Here is an 18,410-nt window from a genome sequence, read left to right as displayed (position 1 = left end):
CGTTTATGTTTCAGATCAGATGTCACTTCCCAAAGCAGTGAACCCCTAGTGATCACTCCAGAAGAAACCCTCCCGCTGGACTTCCCTGGTGGGGCAGTGGCTAAGAATAAATGCAGGGGACACGGGTTTGATCCCTGGTCTGGGAAGATCCCACATGCCACGGATTAACTAAGCCCATGTGCCACAACTACTGAGCCTGCGCTCTAGAGCCCGCAAGCCACAACTACTGAAGCCTGCACGCCTAGAGCCCGTGCTCTGCAACAAAAGAAGACACCGCGATGAGAAGCCCACGCACCGCAATGAAGAGTAGCCCCCCCACTCGCTGCAACTAGAGAAAGCCCGCGCAGCAACGAAGACCCAACGCAGCCAAAATAAATTAATTAATTAAATAAAATTAAAATTTAAAAACCCAACATTTGAAAAAAAAAAAAAAAGAGGAAGAAGAAACCCTCCCCCTCATCTCTCTAGGCCATCATCACCCTTTATTGTCTTCACAGCACTTATCACCATTGGAAGCTATTGCTTGTTCACATGTGCCTTTGCCTAGGAAAATAGAAACTCCATGAAAGGAGGGACCGTATCTGCCTTGTTAGTTACTGTGCCCCTTAAGCCTCTGGCTCACAAGGACCCCAGGTATCTATTGGCTGAATGGGCACACGGTGGAGGACCAGGAGGCGGAGGGAAAGCAGTGCACACACGGCAACAGGGAGATATACACTTGTATGTATGAGGTTTGGAGAAACACAATGAGATTTACAGCACAAAACTATTGATGTAACGTTTAAAATACACACAATGTGATGTATATCTTAATGAATGTGCAGATAACATGGACATGGAAAGTGGATTGGAGGAGGGGAAAGAACAAGAATGGGGTGGGGGAAGGTTTGAAGAGATGTAGGTGTTGCTCACAGGACAGATGACAGATCGACAGAATGGTGGAAAGTGGCCAACTTGATTCTATGCCCCAAGGCCAAAATAAAAGGGAAAAAAGGATAGTGTGGCAGTGTTAAGACTGCAGCTTCCTGGATGACCTTGCCAAGGTGAGGTGGGGTCCACGTCCCCTCCTCTCAAGGCTGGGTGCCCTATGACAGCGTGTGGCAGAATTGCCATGCCGTGACTCTCCAGGTGCTTTGCCCTGTTTGCTGGAGCCCAAAGGCCACTGCCCTGGAGTGGCCAAGCCCAACCATCCCTGCCAAGGCCCTGACACGAGGGTGCAGAAGTCTCCAGATGAGTCCAGCCCGGCCACCGGAGTCGCCCCCAGCTGGTCACATCTTCCCACCTGAGGCCCAAGACATCCTGGGGCAGAGGAGAGCTGTCCTGCGGGGCCCCATCGAAAAAGTCCCAAACCACAGACTCCAGGAGCTTAGCTACCAGTTGCTTTACAACCCTGATGCTGGGTGGCTCGTTACACAATAACGGATGGAGGAAGGGACAGAGAGGAGGAGTCAGCCTGGCAGCTGGGCAGAGTGAGGGCTGGAGGAGATGACAGGGCAGGCAGAGGTGGCAGTGGCCCGGGCAGGAGTGGGAACCAAGTGGGCAAAGTTCAGCATCAGCCCACACTCCCCTCCCACCTCCAGCTCAGCAAGGGCCACACCTCGGAGCCCAGGCTCAGATCAGAAATGAGAGGGCTAGGTTCCCTCCTGCCCCCTCCAGACAGCCGGGGCACCTCCTCTCCATCCTCACCCCGCCCTCAGTGGAGGCCGCCAGCTCGGCCCTCTGCTGCCGCTGTCCACCTGGCCCGCCAGGTCAGACCCTGGCCCTCCGCTAAGTCCTCTGGGGGTTCCTCACGCCCCTCAGGGTGAAGCCAGGTGCTTTGGAGACCCTCCTCAGCCTTGCCCGCATGGAGCCTGTGCGCCCACGCGCCCCCAGCCCCCCTGACCCACCATCATCACCTACCCCCTTATGTCTCTCCCCCAAACTTCCTTTTTCTTCTCCCCACGTTGTCTGAGCCCCATTCCTCCTGGCTGCATTGCTAGCAGGAAGCTTACTCCAACTGCAAGCCTAGCCTGCCCGCATCCTTCCCCTCACGTTCCGCAAGCTCCTAGTGTCTCCCCAGCACGCGTCCCTACACACTTGTTCCCCGTGTCCCCACTGCCCCCCGACCCATAGCCTGCTCCTCCCGCCGCCTCCATCACTACACCCCGTGACCCCGGCTCCCTATGTCCCTCGGTCCTATGCACCACTCCCGGTCTCGTGCATCCTCTGACCCTTGACCCCTGTCCCCGGTCCTTCACACCTCCCCATACACCGCACCCCGGGTCCTCCGCATGCCCAGGACCCCACGTCCCCGCGCTGCGCGAGCCGGCGCGCCCAGGTGGATGCGCGCGCGTTGCGCGGAGACCAGCGGCGGGCACACCCTAACACGCCGGCCCCGCCCCCCGCGCCGTGGATTGGCTCCCCGCAGGCTGGTCGGTCCCGGATTGGCTCGCGCGGCGCGGTGGCCGGGCCCGTTTCACGGTGGGTAGCACCGCAGCGTGGATGCCGCTCCGTCCCGCCGAGGCCCCCAGGAGCTTGGAACCCGAGCGGCCAGGGGCGGCCGGGCGGGGGCACCGCCGGCAGCCGCTCCGCCACCCACGCCGTGCCCTCGGCCAAGGGCAGACGGGGCCGCGGCCGCACCCTGGGGCCGCGGACGGCGGACAAAGGGCCATGCAGGGCCGGGGGACGCGGCGCGGGGCGCGCTGGAGCGGGGGGCGGCGGCGGCGCCGCTGAGCGCGGCCCGGGGCGGAGACGGCCGCGATGCCGTGGTTCCCGGTGAAGAAGATCCGCAAGCAGATCAAGCTGCTACTGCTGCTGGTGCTGCTCGCCTGCGCCGCGTGGCTCACGTACGTGCACCTGAGCCTGGCGCGCCAGGGCCGCGCGCTTCGCCAGCGGCTGGGCTGCGGGCGAGGTACGGGAGGGGGCGCGCGCCCGGGGGGCGGGGGCGGTGAGGGTCGCTAGCAGCGCCGGTCCCGGGCCCTCCCATCGCGCCTCGGCCTCGGCGTGGGCCGGACCCGCGCGGAGACCCCGTCCGCCCTTCGCAGCTCGGCGACATTGGGGCAGGGGGCGCGGTTCGGCCCAGCCCGGCCAGAACGCCGATGACGTCAGCAGGGACGTGCGCGACCCGCTTGGGGCGCGTCCCCGAACCCCGGCGGACGCCGGGGTCTGGCCTGGAGCGGGTAGTGAGTGACGGGGTTAACGGTGGGCTCCTGGGGAGATCTCCGCTACCGGGCCCTGCATGCTGGGATTCCCGAGAGGCCAAGTCTGGCTGCGCCTCCGACACGTGCCTGCTTAGCACAGCCTCGGTTTTCGCATCTGCTGGGGAGGGGCAGAGACCCAACCTCAGGACGGAGAGAGAGGGGGCTGGCGGGAGGGAGCGGACCCTTGCAGTTGGAACGCTTCCTGGAGGAGGTGCCCTAGGTAAACCCGTGATCAGGGACTGAGACGCTTGTGTGTTGAGGCGGGGCGAGGCGTGGGGATAGGGATCCAGCCTGAGGAACTCCGAACTGCCTGGAGTGAACTCTTCCGGGCTCCCCGAGCTCACGCTCCAGTGGGGGCAGACAGCGAACCCACAAATCAGGTCCTGGTGAGCGATGTGGGAAAGAGGTGGGGAGGAGTCCTGCCACTTTAGCTAGGGGGATCCTAGAGGGCCTCCTGGAGGTGGTGACTTTTGACACGCACTTGGAGGAGGAGGAGCAGAGTGCGGGGAGGGGGCGGTTGTCGGGGCGGGGGCGGTGATGAGAGAGAGAAGGAAGCACCTCAGGGCAGGGACGGTCCCAGCCAAGCTGCTCCTGGCCCTTCTCAAGGAAGCGAGGTGTCCTTAGGATGGGTGGTGAGAGTCTTGCTTCCCAAAGACTCAGAACAATGATCTTGACCCATGAAGTCCCGGGCCACTCCACCAAGGGGTCCAGAGTTCCCTGTCAGTCCCACAGCTGGCACCACAGACACCCCAGGCCACCCCAGGGGTCAGAGGCTTGTCCCACCCCCCCCCACCCCCAGAGTCCATGCATCTCACAGCTACCACACCCTCTAGGGACCCCCAGCACTGTTCAGTCCCTCATAGAAGCCCCCCAGCTACCATCAAATAAGGCAGGACCCTGAAGCGTGATCCAGTGACACAGAACATAACCAGCCTCCTGCTCAGCTGCCTTGTGGTTTTCTAAGCAAGCACAGTCCTCCCTAGCCTGACTTCCCGAGCAGCCAGGGAGCCTAACTCAGCAACAGGGAGGGGGCGGAGGTGTGGGAACCCCACTTGTGAGGCCTCCTCTGCTCTCAGCTGCTCCTGGGTGGGCACGAGCTGTTCAAGGTTATGGAAGATCAAACCCTCAAGCAGCTCCTGCCAGGAGCAGACCCAGCCGGGGCTCTCACCGCCCCCCCCCCGCGCCGGGGCTGCAGCCCCGCCTCCTGTCCCGCTACCTGGGCTCCCACCAGGGCAGGGCTTGTGGGACGCTGAGCATCTGGACATGTCTGAGGCCTTTCTGACTGTCCTGTCAGCACTGTGTTCACTCCCACCAGAGAGGCTACCTTCCCGGGGTCCAGCAGCCTGTGCAGGCAGAGGTGCTGGCAGCCAGGAGGCAGGAGGCCCGTCTGGATCTCGCTGTGCTGGGGCTCAGCCCCTGCAGGACAGTGATGGCATCCTGGGTTGGGATCCCACTGTGGAAGGTTCCCAATACCCACAGAGTTACCTTGTGGGCAGGGAGCCTCAGGGCCAGGCTGTGGGGATTTGGCCAGGAGCCTCTTAGGGGCTCGCCTCCCAGCTGGACGGAGGACAGTGACTGGGGGGAGAGGCAAGTGGGCAGGCACCACCGGAGTCTCACAGGCACGAGACCACGGGCAGCCCCCTCCCCCAGAGAAAGGGCCCAGGCCAACTGTGTCGGTCCGGGAATCTAGCCCCTGCGGTCTGGATCGAGGGACGGGCGTAGACTTTGAAGCCCAGGCTTGGCCCTGGAGGAGAGGGGTTCCTGGACTGGGGGTCCCCGGATGGGAGCGCCAGGAGAGGCAGACATGGCGCACAGTGAAGCCTCGCCTTCGGAGGCTCAGATCCCAGGGTATGGAACCCCAGGCCCACAGCTTAGGGAGGAGGTCTGGGAAGTTGAGGGAGGCAGGGGTGTGGAGGTGATCTGCCCCAGGCGTGGGGAGTTAGGGGGGTGCCAAGCTCTAGAGATGTCCACGGAAGGGATTCCCCAGGGGGACAGTCTCCCTCGGGGCCGCCTTGGCCCCGTGTCCTCTGGAAGCTGGACCAGTGTGCCAATCCCTCCTCTGCCCAGGTGGGTACCAGGGCTGCTTTGGTCCTGAACCCTGGCCTGAAGGGCAGCAGGTGGCACATGTGCCATGGGCCGGGGCTGGCGTAGCCTCAAGACCACAGTGCCAGCTCACCTGACAACAAACTCCAGCACTAACCCTTGGCTCTCAGTTCCGGTAAGGGAGTCAGACACAAAACGCTCCAGCACACAGGAAAAGTGCTGAGGGCACAGAGCAATCCTGGGGGCCTTCCTGGAGGCAGAGTCACTGATGACAACAGCCCCACGGGTGTGTGTGTGCATGCATATATGCTAGCATGTGCACACACATAACTGCTCCCTCATGCCAGTGGGGGCTGGGAAAAGCCAGGTGGGGGACTCAGGCAGGGGCCGTCCCCACGGAGGTGGGATGTGGGAGAAGGGCCCAGCCGAGAGCACTTCCAGATGTAGGGTGGGGCATCGGGTAGCATGAAAGGGCAGACGTGGGGAGGGAGGGCTTCAGTGGAGACACCACTGGCCATCCTGCCCCCAGCTGACCCCAGCGGCAGGGGCCGTGACCTTGGAGAGCCTGGACCCCAGTCACGCCTCATGTGCCGCCCACAGATGGTGAGAAGCTGAGCGGTGTGACAGATGGCCGGGGCCTCCGGGCTGCGCTGTCCACACAGAGGGCAGAGGACTCCAGCGAGAGCCGTGAGGAGGAGCGGGCGGTGAGCAGGGCTGCGGGGAAGGACACCACAGCACACACGAGATCCAGGGCCGCCCCTGTGCCAGTGGCCTCAGGAGCTGTAGGCCGTGTGCTCGGAGGACACAGCAGCACACTGTGCTCCAACACGGAGCATGGCCCCGCCTGGGTGGACGCAGCTGGTGCACGTGGGGTGGCCAAGGGTCTGCCTGGGTGGGTGTGCACGGCCGGGGCGTGATGGGGTCAGGGCGTCGTGGCTACATGTGGAAGGGATCTCTTGTGAAGTGAAACGGCGTGTGTGGCGGGCTGTGTCACACACTGCGTCTGAGCCGTGTGTGTGTGTGTGTGTGTGTGTGTGTGTGTGTGTGTGTGTGTGTGTGGTTGTGTGACTTCTTCCTGCCCTCACATTTCTCAGCTTTGACCCTGGTGCCCTTTCTCTCCTGTAGCCCGAAGGTCGGGACCCAGATGCGCTGTTTCCCGGGGGGGCTGGAAAGCCACTGTCGCTCAACCTCACCCGTCAGGCGCCCTCGTGGCGGGAGGAGGTGAGCTCTGCTCCGCGGCTCGGCCTTGGGGTGGGCCGGGGGCAGCTGTGCAGAAGGTAAGCCCTCCTCCCACCCCCAGTACAAGGGGCAGGTGAACCTGCACGTGTTCGAGGACTGGTGCGGGGGCGCCGTGGGCCATCTGAGGAGGAACCTGCACTTCCCGCTCTTCCCTCATGTGAGTGCTGGGGTGGGGGGCGGCCGGCCCGCAGGTGGGTGGGGGCCTTGACGTCAGAGGCCGCTGCCCCCCCCCCAGACTCGCACCACCGTGAAGAAGCTGGCTGTGTCCCCCAAGTGGAAGAACTACGGCCTCCGGATTTTCGGCTTCATCCACCCGGCGAGAGATGGTGCGGGGACGGGGGTGGGGGGGGCAGGGTGTCACGAAGGCCCCACCGACCCCTGAGCCCTGTCCTGTGGCCTAGGAGATGTCCAGTTCTCCGTGGCTTCGGATGACAACTCTGAGTTCTGGCTGAGCCCGACCGAGAGCCCGGCGGGCGCCCAGCTGGTGGCCTTTGTGGGCAAGGTACCCCCACGCGCAGCCCAGCCCCTCCGTCCACACCCCTCGTCTTCGTGGGCCTCCTGCGGCTTGGTCACCTGTCCCCTCCAGCTTCTCAGGAGCGGGGACTGGCTGGGGCTGGTGCCCCAAGGAGAGGGTGAGCCCCCTGCCCCTTCTCTGTTACCCTCCAGACTGGCTCGGAGTGGACAGCACCCGGAGAATTCACCAAGTTCAGCTCCCAGGTGTCCAAGCCCAGGCGGTGAGTGACTGGGGGAGCGTGTGCATGAGGGTGTACCCATGTGCGTGTTTGTGTGCGTGAGGACTGGGTGACACGCGCATGTGTGAAGCCGCCGCTGCTCCGCTGCCCCCTCCAGCCCCACGTCCTGTGGGCCCCCCATCTCTGGGGCTTCTGGGGCGTGGCGGGCCCGCGCCTCACTGCTCCCGTCCCCAGGCTCACGGCCTCCCGGAGGTACTACTTTGAGGTGCTGCACAAGCAGGACGACCGCGGCTCAGACCACGTGGAAGTGGGCGTGAGTGCGGCTGCCCTCTGGGGGCTTCTGGAGGCCCCACCCCCCCTGCCCTGCCCCCCTCTTTCCGGCCGCTCCCGCAGGACAACGGTGTGGACCCCCCCCCGCCCCCCGAGAATCTTCCCGTCTAGCTGACAAGCAGATGCTCAGGGGCGGGCTTGTGCTCACAGAGGAAGTGACCCTTGAGCATATTCCTGAGAGATGAGAGACATTCACAGGGAGACCCGTGGGGAGAGAATCTGGGCTGCAAAGATGAATTCCAGGTCTCGAGAACAGCAGAGGAATGGAACCACCTGGAGTCTTCTGGAACTCCAAGCAGTCTGGTGGCCAGATCCAGCAGGGCTTCCTCCTGAGGATGAGGCGACTGGATTTGCATTTCAGGGAAAACCCTCTGGCCACCGCCTGCTGGGAGGGATTTTCGTGGGTGGCCATCCATTGGTCCCTGAACCAGGGAGGTGGGAATGGAGGAAGTGGAAGGTCCCGGGCGGGCGGGGGGAGATGCCCGGCCACTGAGAGCCTGAGCCTGGCTGGGTGTGGGGTGGTGACCAGGGTGGGCTATAGGGGGTGGTGGGAGGTTGCAGGTGTCTGGTTTGTGTGTAGTGGGCATCACCCCAGCTCAGCTCAGCAGAGGGTCCAGACTGCAGATGCAGATTTGGGGTGATCTTGTGGAAGCCAAGTGGGTGACTAAGGGCCCAGGATGAGCTGGGAAGGGAAGAGGGCTTGGGACAGCCCCCAGGAACCCCAACATGAGAGCGGTGGGGGAGGGAGAGTCTGCAAGGGAGACTGGGAAGGCACAGCCACAGAAGTGGGGGAAGTGGGGATGAGGAGGTCCAGCGGGGAGCTCAGGGGCCAGCTCTGACCTCCAGAAGGGCAGTGGCTGCAGAACCGGGAGGAGGTGGGGGCAGAGGCCATAACCAGAAGGTCAGGAAGCACCCAGGATGTCAGGAAAGGCATCCTCACCTGCCTCCAGGGACCCCAGCCTTCTGGGCCTCTCCAGCTTCCCTGCTGTGCCTTCTCAGGACCGCTCTCCCATCCCCACCCCCCCCACCCCAAGCTTCCTGCGTCCGTGGAGGGGTTACCCCTACTAGTTCCCCAGCCCCACGTCAGGGAAGATTCACTCCTCCCTGACCCAACTGTGTTCCCACCTTGACCCCCATCCTTTGGTCCTGAGCACCCTCTCCAACCCCCAGTGGCGAGCCTTCCTGCCGGGTCTGAAGTTTGAGGTCATAGGCTCTGCTCACATCTCCATGTATACAGGTGCGGAGCCCAGTGCCTCTGGGGAAAGGGGAGGGCTCCTGATGGGCGGTCTCTTTGGGGTGGTGTCTGGATATGGGTGAGGAGGGGTCTCTAGGAACTCCTGGGGTCCCCACACATCCTCTGCCCCTAGATGAGTCAGCCCTGAAGATGGACCACGTGGCCCACGTGCCCCAGTCTCCAGCCAGCCACGTTGGGGGGCGCCTGCTGCAGGAGGAGCCCAGAGCCGACATGCTGCAGCCCGATCCCCGAGACACCTTCTTCCTCAGTGAGAGGAGGCCCCCGGGGGTGGGGTGGGGTGGGGGGCGGGGCAGGGGTTCCAGGTCACAATGTGACCACGCCTCCCGTAGCGCCTCGGGTGGAGCCCTGGAGTCTGGAGAATGTGCTGGAGCCCTGCGCCTACGCCCCCACCTACGTCGTCAAGGACTTTCCCATCGCAAGATACCAGGGACTGCAGTTTGTAAGTGCCCCTCACCAAGGCCTTCCCTGAGACCCAGGCCTCCGTCTTCTCAGGGTCCCCTGAGCCTCCTCCAGACCCTCTCTGGAAGGCGCCCCAAGCTGAGCCCCTGCCCGCCCCAGGTGTACCTGTCCTTCGTTTACCCCAATGACCACACACGCCTGACTCACATGGAGACGGACAACAAGTGTTTCTACCGCGAGTCGCCGCTGTATCTGGAAAGGTGGGCGGGTGGTGCCCAGGGAGGAATGGGCGGGGCCTCGGCCGAGCCTGGTCTCTGACGCCCCGCCCCGGCCCCAGGTTTGGGTTCTACAAATACATGAAGACGGACCGGGAGGAGGGGGAGGAAGACGAAGAGGAGGAGGTGCAGCGCCGAGCCTTTCTCTTCCTCAACCCAGACGGTGAGTGCCCCCAGCGCCCCCCCACCCCCTCAGCGGGGCCCGGCCTGGCGCGGCAGCTCACCCGCGCTGCCCGCAGACTTCCTGGACGACGAGGACGACGGGGAGCTGCTCGACGGTCTGGAGCCCACCGAGGCGCCCCGAGCGCAGGCCGGCCGCCGGCTCCCCGGCCCCGCGGCCGCCACCGAGGCCCCGGCCACTCCCGCCCTGCCAACGCCTCCCGCCCCGCTGCGCTCGCGGGCGCTGAGCTGGGCCGCCCGCCCCCTTCCCCTCCTCTGGGGCCGCGCCCCTCCCCGCCGCCCAGCAGCCGCGGCCGAGCGGCCCCCCAAGGTGTACGTCACGCGGGTGCGGCCGGGACTGCGGGCCCCGCCCCGGGCCCCGGCGCCGCTCAGCCCACGCGGCCCTCGCCGGCCACCTTTCCCGGGCGTCTTCCTGCGCCCCAGACCCCTACTCAGGGTGCAGCTGCGCGCGCGCCCACGCCCACCCCGGGCTCGAGGCCGCAGGACCGGCGGCCCCCAGGCCACAAAGTTGAGGCCCCCGGCCCCGGCGCCGGCCACGCAGGGCAGCCGAGAGGGCCAGGCACGCGAGCCGGGGCTCACGGCCCCCACCGCGGACTCGAACTCTTCGTCCGAAGCGCAGCCCGTGACCTCCTTCCTGAGCTTGTCCCAGGTGTCCAGGCCACAGCTGCCCGGGGAGAATGAGGAAGGGGAGGAAGGGGACGACGAGGAAGGGGCGCAGGGCGAAGAGGCTGCGTCGGAGGACAGCGAAGAGAAGGCCGGCCCGGTGCGCGGCCGCTGGCGCGAGGACGCTATCAACTGGCAGCGCACGTTCAGCGTGGGCAACGTGGACTTCGAGATGCTGCGCTCGGACTGGAACGACCTGCGCTGCAACGTGTCGGGGAATCTGCAGCTGCCGGAGGCCGAGGCCGTGGACGTGGTGGCTCAGTACATGGAGCGGCTCAACGCGCGCCATGGAGGGTACGAGGGAGGGGTGCGCATGGAAAGGGACGGCCTTGGCCTCCATGGGGCCCTCAGACTTTCCCAGGGTTTAACGGGGCACTGCTCTGGGAATGGTACATGCCCCCCCACCCCCAGAAGTGTCTTCTCACCCTTCTGGGGCCCCTTACTGCTCAGGGCCCCCATCCTGTGTTAGAAGCCTTTCCCCCAACATCCAGGGCTGGCTCCCCCATCCTGCACCTCCAAACCCCACACCTATCACCTTGGACGTGGACCTGAGGATGGATCTGAGCCACCCAGGTCTCTCTTCCAGATAGAGACGCGCACGAAGGTCAAGCTAAGAAGCCCTGGGTCCCTCTCCCCGCTTGCACCTCGCTGGCTGGGGTCTTGGTCCTCAGGGAGGGCTCAGGGTTCCTGGCCCTTCTGGTCTCCCCCAGGCCCCAGGAATCCAGTCTTGTCTCCACCCCAAGCAGGTATGGGGGTTGGAGAGTGGGGGCCCCAATTTGACCTGAGGGGAGGCCCTGAGGGGTTCTCAGAGCTGTGCTGAGCCCCTAAGTAGGGGTAGGACCTGCAGAGACAGGCAAAGGCTGGCCAGGAGCCTGGTAGGCAGAGGACAGGCTTCATGGGCCTTGAAGGCCAGGTGCAGGGGTCATGCTTCTTGCCTCCGATACAGTTTAGAGCAGGACACAGGTTTGGCCCATCTGGATCGCAGACAAGCATGTGGCTGTGTTGGAGAGGAGGGGGTGGAAGGGGAGCCCATGACTCACGGGCTGGTCCAGGGCGGTGATGGGATGGCCTGGACCCTTGGCAGGGGCTGGGGTAGCTTGATTCTAGGTGGCTGAGAAAGCAAGCCTGCACTGGGCTTTGAGCTTCCTGAGAGCAGCTCATCGTCCCATGGGCATGAGGGGGTCTGTCCAGAAGAAAAGTCATGGCTGCAGCCCCACCTTCCCTGAACCGTGCAAGGGTGTGTGTGGCCCCAAGGAGCGAGAGCACAGACCCAGAGCGTTTGGGGCAGAAAGTCCCTGATACTTGAGGAGGGCATGGTGGGGTGGCCAGGGGGTGAAGGGAGGAATCTAGACCACTGGGAGGTCACACCGCTAGGCTCCGAGGGTGAGGGATACTGGCTGCAAAGGGCGGGGCGGCGGGGGGGGGGAATGTGCGGCAGAGGGAGAGTGACCTAGTCAGGGGCGGGGCCCTGTCTTTCCAGGCCAGGGCTGGGGAAGAGCCAGCGGCTGAAGGCCCGGAGGCTTCTTCCCCAGAGATCAGGGCAGCCCCTGCGCCGGTGCTGGGGGCGCAAAAAGGAGGCTTCTCAGAGGAGGCACCCAGGACCTCGGAGAGGAGGTCGGGGAGCACGTCCGCAGGCAGGGGACACCTAGGGCAAAGACCCCACGGGAAGAGGAAGCTTGCTCATCTAACCCGAGGGGGTATGGAAGCCACAAGGTAGACACCATTTACCGGCTTAGAATTGAGACGTGTGAACCTCGGCCTGCGGGCGGTGGGCGCCCCTAAAGGCTTCTGAGCGTGCAGCTGTGGACAGGAGTGGTGGCACCGAGGAGAGGACTGGCCTGGACTTGGGGACGCCTCCTTGTGGGCTGCCCCACGGAGAGGGAGCCCCGGCATGTGGGCCTGCCTTCTGAGGAGGGGGCTCCCCAGCAGGCCTCGAGGTGGGATGGGGGACGTGCGGCACCGCACCCCAAGTCCCCTGAGTGGCCCCCTCATTTCTGCGGCTGGGGGCGGCTTGCGGGAAGAACGGAGCCGGAGTCGTGGGCGCAGCTTCGGAGCCCGGGCGGGCTGACTGGGTCCCGCCCCGCAGGCGGTTCGCTCTTCTGCGCATAGTGAACGTGGAGAAGCGCCGGGACTCCGCGCGGGGAAGCCGGTTCCTCCTGGAGCTGGAGCTCCAGGAGCGCGGCGGGCGCCGGCTGCGCCTGTCTGAGTACGTCTTCCTGCGGCTGCCCGGGGCACGCGCCGGCGACACAGAGGGAGACGGGGACAGTCCCGAGCCCGCTCCAGCCGCCTCCGCGCACCCCGACGGCCGCCCGGAGCTGTGCCGGCCGCTGCGCCTGGTCTGGCGCCAGGATGTGATGGTGCACTTCATCGTGCCAGGTGTGTGGGGGTGGGGCTGGGCGGCCAGCCCCGGGGGGGCGGGGCCTTGCCCGGCAGGCCTGACGGGGAGGCGGGGGGGTGCCGCTGATCCTGGGCAGGGTACCGCCAGGTCAGGTCCCGGTGGGTTCAGTGTCCCCATCCTCCTCCAGTGAAGAACCAGGCGCGCTGGGTGGTGCAGTTCCTGGCAGACATGGCTGCGCTGCACGTCCGAACAGGGGACTCTCGCTTCAGTGTCGTCCTGGTGGACTTTGAGAGCGAGGACATGGATGTGCAGCGGGCCCTCCGCGCGGCGCCGCTGCCCAGGTAACGGTGCCCCCACCTGCCGGGGAGGCTCAAGCACATCTTCCCTCCCCCCGGCCAGCCGTGGGTTTTCCTGCCCCCGCCCCCTCCCCCAGAAATGGGTGGCTGTGATTTCCCACCCCATATCCCCTGCTTCCCCCAGATACCAATACCTAAGGCGAACCGGGAACTTCGAGCGCTCCGCGGGGTTGCAAGCTGGAGTGGCCGCGGTGGAGGTGCGTGGGCAGGACGGTGCGGGTTGAGAGAATGAGATGGGCTGGCCGGGGCGGGAGGGGGGGCCCTTCCGGAGGAGAGGGCGAGGCTCAGACCTCCCCGCTGTCCCCAGGATGCCAGCAGCATCGTTTTCCTCTGCGACCTGCACATCCACTTCCCCCCCAGCATCCTGGACGGCATCCGCAAGCACTGCGTGGAGGGCAGGCTGGCCTTCGCGCCCGTGGTCATGCGGCTGGGCTGCGGGAGCTCGCCAGGGGACCCTCACGGTAATGCCCTGAGTGCCCCTCGGTGACGCCGGGGGTCCCAACCCGCAAGGGAGGCCTAGGGCCCCATCAATGCCCCTTATAACGCCTGGGGCTCCTTGTGGCCTCTAGGACCCCCAGAGTGCCCAGGACCCCAAGTCCTCCCCCCAGTAACCCCAGGGTCATGGCTCGGCCCCTAGGAACCTTTTCCAACAACACCCAAGTCACGCACAGGCCTCCCAGGTTATGACCAACACATTGGAATGACCCCGAGAGCCCTCCTGAGGAAGGGCTTGCAGGACCTGGCGTCTGAAGGGCACCCCGTCCCCGCCAGGTTACTGGGAGGTGAACGGCTTCGGCCTTTTTGGGATCTACAAGTCCGACTTCGACCGCATCGGAGGCATGAACACGGAGGAGTTCCGGGACCAGTGGGGAGGCGAGGACTGGGAACTTCTGGACAGGTGACCACCTCCCCCCAGCGGAGATGAGACCTCCGTATTCTCCTCCTCTGGGTGGGAGGGGCCTCACACGCTGACGGGACTCTGCTTTCCTCCTCCTCCGACCCCCAGATCTAGGCCCAGAGAGAAACTTGGACCCCACCCCACGCCCCATAAACCCCTTCCCAGCTCCAGGATCCTGCAGACTCAGGGAAGCCCTTGAACCAGTTCTGCCCCCAGACCCTACAGGCCTCTCCTGGGTCCCTCTCCTCCTGCTGGGCTTGGACAGTAGTGGAAGCCCTGACACCCCAGCCCCTGGACCAGGGGCGTGACCTCTTCCATTCCATCCCACCCCCAGGGTTCTGTAGTCTCAGGGGCAGCCCTGACATGCATGCCCTCCCCCTGCAGGGTCCTGAAGAATCAGAGCAGCCCCATTCATCCCCATACCCCCAGTCTTGATCACCCCCCAAAGGGCCTCTGGGCTGAGGGGCAGCCCTGACTCCCCCTCCCCACCCAGGGTCCTGCAGGCAGGGCTGGAGGTGGAGCGGCTCCGAGTGCGGAACTTCTACCACCACTTCCACTCCAAGCGGGGGATGTGGGGCATGCGCAGCCGCAAGGCCGCCCGCAAGGAGGCCCCTTGAGGACCAGCCACCCCTCCCGGCCCCGGCTGCCGTCCTGCCGTGGCAGCTGGAGGCCAGGCTCTGAGCCTGGACCCTGGGGACCCAGCGGGGTTCATCCAGGGGCACAGCCACCACCCGTGCCTGCCCCTCTCTGGCCCCCCAGGCTGCTGCCCCCTCCGTGCCCCCCCCCCCGAGAGGCGGCCGGCGGGGCCTGGGCTTGGCCCCCACGCCCTGTGCGATGATTTCTGTGAAATTTTGCCGTAGCAATGACATTGTTTCAGGATTTCCAAGAGTTCTGTCTGTTCCGTTTTTTATTCAGAATGAAATGAAATATTTTTTTTAGTCCTGACTCATCCTCTGGGCCTGGTTCTCTTGGGAGGGCAGAGGTGGGCCTGGGCGGCAGCAAGAGACCCTGCACCCACGGCGGCCCTGGGCCCTGTGCCTGCTCCTGACTCCCTTTCCTGACTTGAGCTGCAGCCGCCATGCTGACCGCACCTTTCTCCACCCTCGAGACCACTCACCTCTTCCCGCGCTTTCCCTCTGAGCTTCTGTATCGGGCCCTGAAGGCAAGGGGGTTTTGGACCCTTCCTCACCACCCCGTGCGTGGAGCCGCCAGTCACGGGCGTGGCACGAGGCCTTTCCACCTGCGAGCAAAGACTATTCGACCGCCTGCTTAGTCCCCTCCGCTGTGAAAACTGACCTTGGATGTCAGTCCTGCCCCATCCTCCTCAAAGATGTGGTAGCACTAGGCAGCCCGGGGTGGCGGGTGACATGCTACGACCAGGTTGGGGGCGAGGTCAGGACTCAGTTGCCATAAATGAAGAACCCAGTGCACACTGGTGTAAACATAACGGGGGGTTTGCTTGACTTGTCTCGTGGAAGTTCAGGGTCAGGAGCCCCCTGGAGGGTCAGACGGGCTGGATGATGCTGTCGAGGGCCCGCCCTTCCCTGGGGTCCCAGTCATGGCAGGGAGGCCAGCGCTCTACCTGGCACCAGGCGCGCCTGCCCACATGAGCTCCTTGCAGCTGCTGTAATGGATTTCCACAAACAAAATAGAATTTCCTGTCTTACAGCTCTGGAGGTCGGAAGTCCTAAAATCGAGGTTTCCACAGGCCTGCACCCCTTCTGGGGGCTTTAGGACTGAATCTGCTTCCCTCCTTTCCCAGCTCCTAGAGGCCACCTGGATTTCCTTGCTCGTGGCCTCTTCCTCCATCCTCAAAGCCAGCAGCTTACCGTTTTCATATCACTCTCCCTGTCTCTCTCACACCGCTACTACCATCATCACATCTTCTCTGGCTCTGACCCTCCTGCCTCCCTCTTATAAGGACCCCCGGGATGACGCTGGACCCGCCCACATAACCGAGGATAATCGCTCCATCCCAGGCAACATCCTTAATCTGCGAAGTCCCTCTTGCCATGGAGGTGACAGCCACAGGTTCTGGGGATTAGGGCATGGACATCTTTGGGGCTGCGACTCTGTACTGCCTCATTCCGTGGGAAGGCAGCACGTCCACCCAGCACTCCAAACAATCCTCGCGAGATTTACCTCGCCATGAACACAGGGCAGCAGGGAGGATTTCAGGGAAAGAGAAATCAGACGGACGCTCCAGTCGGGCCCTGAGAAGACCCTAGAGATGGCCCAGGGCATTCAGCTCTGTGGCTGCTGACCAGGGCAGCCAGCGGGTGTCTGTGGACACTAAGTCACTTGTGACGTGAGTCCTCTGGCGCCTACAGGGTGGAGGACACAGCTAACCTGCCACACACCTGCTCAGAAGTTACCAGATGGCCCAGCTCACACCGCCCCCTCCTCCCTAAGTATCTAGTTCAGAAGAAGTGATCCCCACATACAGATGTTAGTAACAAGAAAAGAACTAGCACTGGAATTAAGAATATATACTCCAAAGAAGTGGGGCGGGGGGAATGTAACAGGTAGGGGAAGCATGTACATCAGGAAAATAATTACCTCTGGAAGCAGAAAAAAATGTCAGACAACATTTCATCTAATCTGGACTATACGTGTACCGTAATTTATTAATCCATTTTAACAACTACTTATTGAGCACCATGTGCCAGGCAATGTGGAAGAAGTGGCGAACAAAACAGACAAGAATCCCTGCCTCGTAGAACTTACATTCTAGTGAAGGGTGTGGAGGAGCAGACAGCAGACACAGTAAAGACATCGCCAGTGTATTAGCTGGTGGCAGCTCTTGTAAAGAAAAATAAAGCCGGGAAGGGAATGGTGAGTCTGAGTGTGGCTGCCATTGTAAACAGTGGTCAGAAAAAGCCTGACCAGGCTTCCCTGGTGGTGCGGTGGTTAAAGAGTCCTCCTGCCAGTGCAGGGGACACGGGTTCGAGCCCTGGTCCGGGAAGATCCCACATGCCTCAGAGCAACTAAGCCCGTGCGCCACAACTACTGAGCCTGCGCTCTAGAGCCCGCGAGCCACAACTACTGAGCCCACGTGCCACCACTACTGAAGGCCGCACATCTAGAGCCCGTGCTCCACAACAAGGTAAGCCACCACAATGAGAAGCCTGCACACCACAACAAAGAGTAGCCCCTGCTCGCCACAACTAGAGAAAGCCCACATGCAGCGACGAAGACCCAACACAGCCAAAAATTAAAAAAAAAAAAAATTCTAGAAGAAAATATGGGCAAAATTTTTATTACAAAAAAAAAAAAAAAAGAAAAAGCTTGACCTGAGAAGGTGACATCCCAGCAAAGCCCTGAGGTGCTGATGAGGCTGCCAAGGACACAGACGGGGAAGGCGAGGAGGTCGGAGGTTACATTTGAAGACATTTTTAGAAATCAATGATAAACCCTTCTCATCACTTCTTTTCAATATTATACTGGAAGTACTAGTTAACGCAACAAGACAAGAAAAGGAAATAAAAAGTATACAGATTGAGGAGGAAGAAGTAACATTGTTTTAGATTGCAGATGACATAATCATCTATGGAGAAAATCCAAAAGAATTAGCCAAAAAAAACAAAAAGAAAAAAAAAGGAAAGAAAAGAAAAAAAAGAGAAACTTCTGGAACTAATAATCAATTATAAGGACTTCCCTGGTGGTCCAGTGAGTAAGATTCTGTGCTCCCAATGCAGGGGACCCGGGTTCGATCCCTGGTCAGGGAACCAGATCCTGCACGCATGCTGCAACTAAGAGTCCGCATGCCGCAGCTGAGACCTGGCACAGCCAAAATAAATAAATATTTAAAAATAATAATCAGTTATAGCAAGGTTGCAGAATACAAGGTTAATATACAGAAGTCAATTGCTTTCCTATATACTAGCAATGAACTATTGGAATTTGAAATTAAAAACAATACCATTTACATTAGCACCAAATAAAATAAATACGTAGGTAAAAATCTAACAAAATATGTATAAGATCTATATGAGGAAAACTACAAAACTGTGATGAAAGAAATCAAAGACCTAAATCAATGGCAAGATAGTCCATGTTAATGGATGGGAAGACTCAATATTGTCACAATGTCAGTTTTTCCCAACTTGATCTACAGATTCAACGCAATCCTAATCAAAACCCCACCAATCAACTAACTGATTCTTTTCTGGAGAGGCAAAAGACCCAGAATAGCCAACATAATATTCAAGAAGAATAAACTTGGAAGACTGATAGTATCCAACTTCAAGGCTTACTACAGAGCTACAGCAATCAAGACAGTGTGGTATGGTCAAAAGATTAGACAAAATAGATCAGTGGGGGCTTCCCTGGTGGCGCAGTGGTTGAGAGTCCGCCTGCCGATGCAGGGGACACGGGTTCGTGCCCCGGTCCGGGAAGATCCCACATGCCGCGGAGAGGCTGGGCCCGTGAGCCATGGCCGCTGAGCCTGCGCGTCTGGAGCCTGTGCTCCACAACGGGAGAGGCCACAACGGTGAGAGGCCCACGTATCGCAAAAAAAAAAAAAAAAAAAGATCAGTGGCGCAGAATAGAGAGCTCAGAAAT

General features: G+C 62.0%; 1 protein-coding gene across 5 annotated transcripts; it reads left to right on the top strand.

Annotated features, from left to right (window-relative positions):
* The first annotated feature begins 2,483 nt into the window (after positions 1–2,483).
* On the top strand, positions 2,484–14,597 carry B4GALNT4 (beta-1,4-N-acetyl-galactosaminyltransferase 4). Of its 5 annotated transcripts, XM_024131719.2 has the most exons (20): positions 2,484–2,890; positions 5,823–5,926; positions 6,348–6,443; positions 6,523–6,618; positions 6,697–6,787; positions 6,863–6,963; positions 7,128–7,195; positions 7,388–7,466; positions 8,654–8,720; positions 8,851–8,985; positions 9,068–9,177; positions 9,297–9,397; positions 9,475–9,575; positions 9,652–10,549; positions 12,342–12,631; positions 12,781–12,934; positions 13,074–13,146; positions 13,257–13,410; positions 13,721–13,847; positions 14,341–14,597. In XM_024131719.2, exons 1-20 carry the CDS (start codon positions 2,740–2,742, stop codon positions 14,462–14,464), a joined length of 3,120 nt encoding a protein of 1,039 aa, XP_023987487.1. In that variant the 5' UTR covers positions 2,484–2,739; the 3' UTR covers positions 14,465–14,597. The 5 variants fall into 5 exon arrangements, 1 of the variants encoding a protein (XP_023987487.1); XR_008615868.1 differs by lacking the exon at positions 13,074–13,146 and having other exon boundaries at positions 14,341–14,361; XR_008615869.1 differs by lacking the exon at positions 13,257–13,410 and having other exon boundaries at positions 14,341–14,361.
* Positions 14,598–18,410: the final 3,813 nt, after the last annotated feature.

This window comes from Physeter macrocephalus, chromosome 18, assembly GCF_002837175.3.
Source record: "Physeter macrocephalus isolate SW-GA chromosome 18, ASM283717v5, whole genome shotgun sequence".
Taxonomy (NCBI): domain Eukaryota; kingdom Metazoa; phylum Chordata; class Mammalia; order Artiodactyla; family Physeteridae; genus Physeter; species Physeter macrocephalus.
This window is presented reverse-complemented; position numbering and strand designations above follow the sequence as displayed.

Bases quoted from the DNA above. Each gene is read 5' to 3' on its own strand.
- B4GALNT4 (XM_024131719.2), top strand. From the start codon at position 2,740: ATGCCGTGGTTCCCGGTGAAGAAGATCCGCAAGCAGATCAAGCTGCTA. The intron at 2,891-5,822 runs GTACGGGAGGGG...TGCCGCCCACAG, and splicing joins GCGGCTGGGCTGCGGGCGAG to ATGGTGAGAAGCTGAGCGGT. The intron at 6,964-7,127 runs GTACCCCCACGC...GTTACCCTCCAG, and splicing joins TGGTGGCCTTTGTGGGCAAG to ACTGGCTCGGAGTGGACAGC.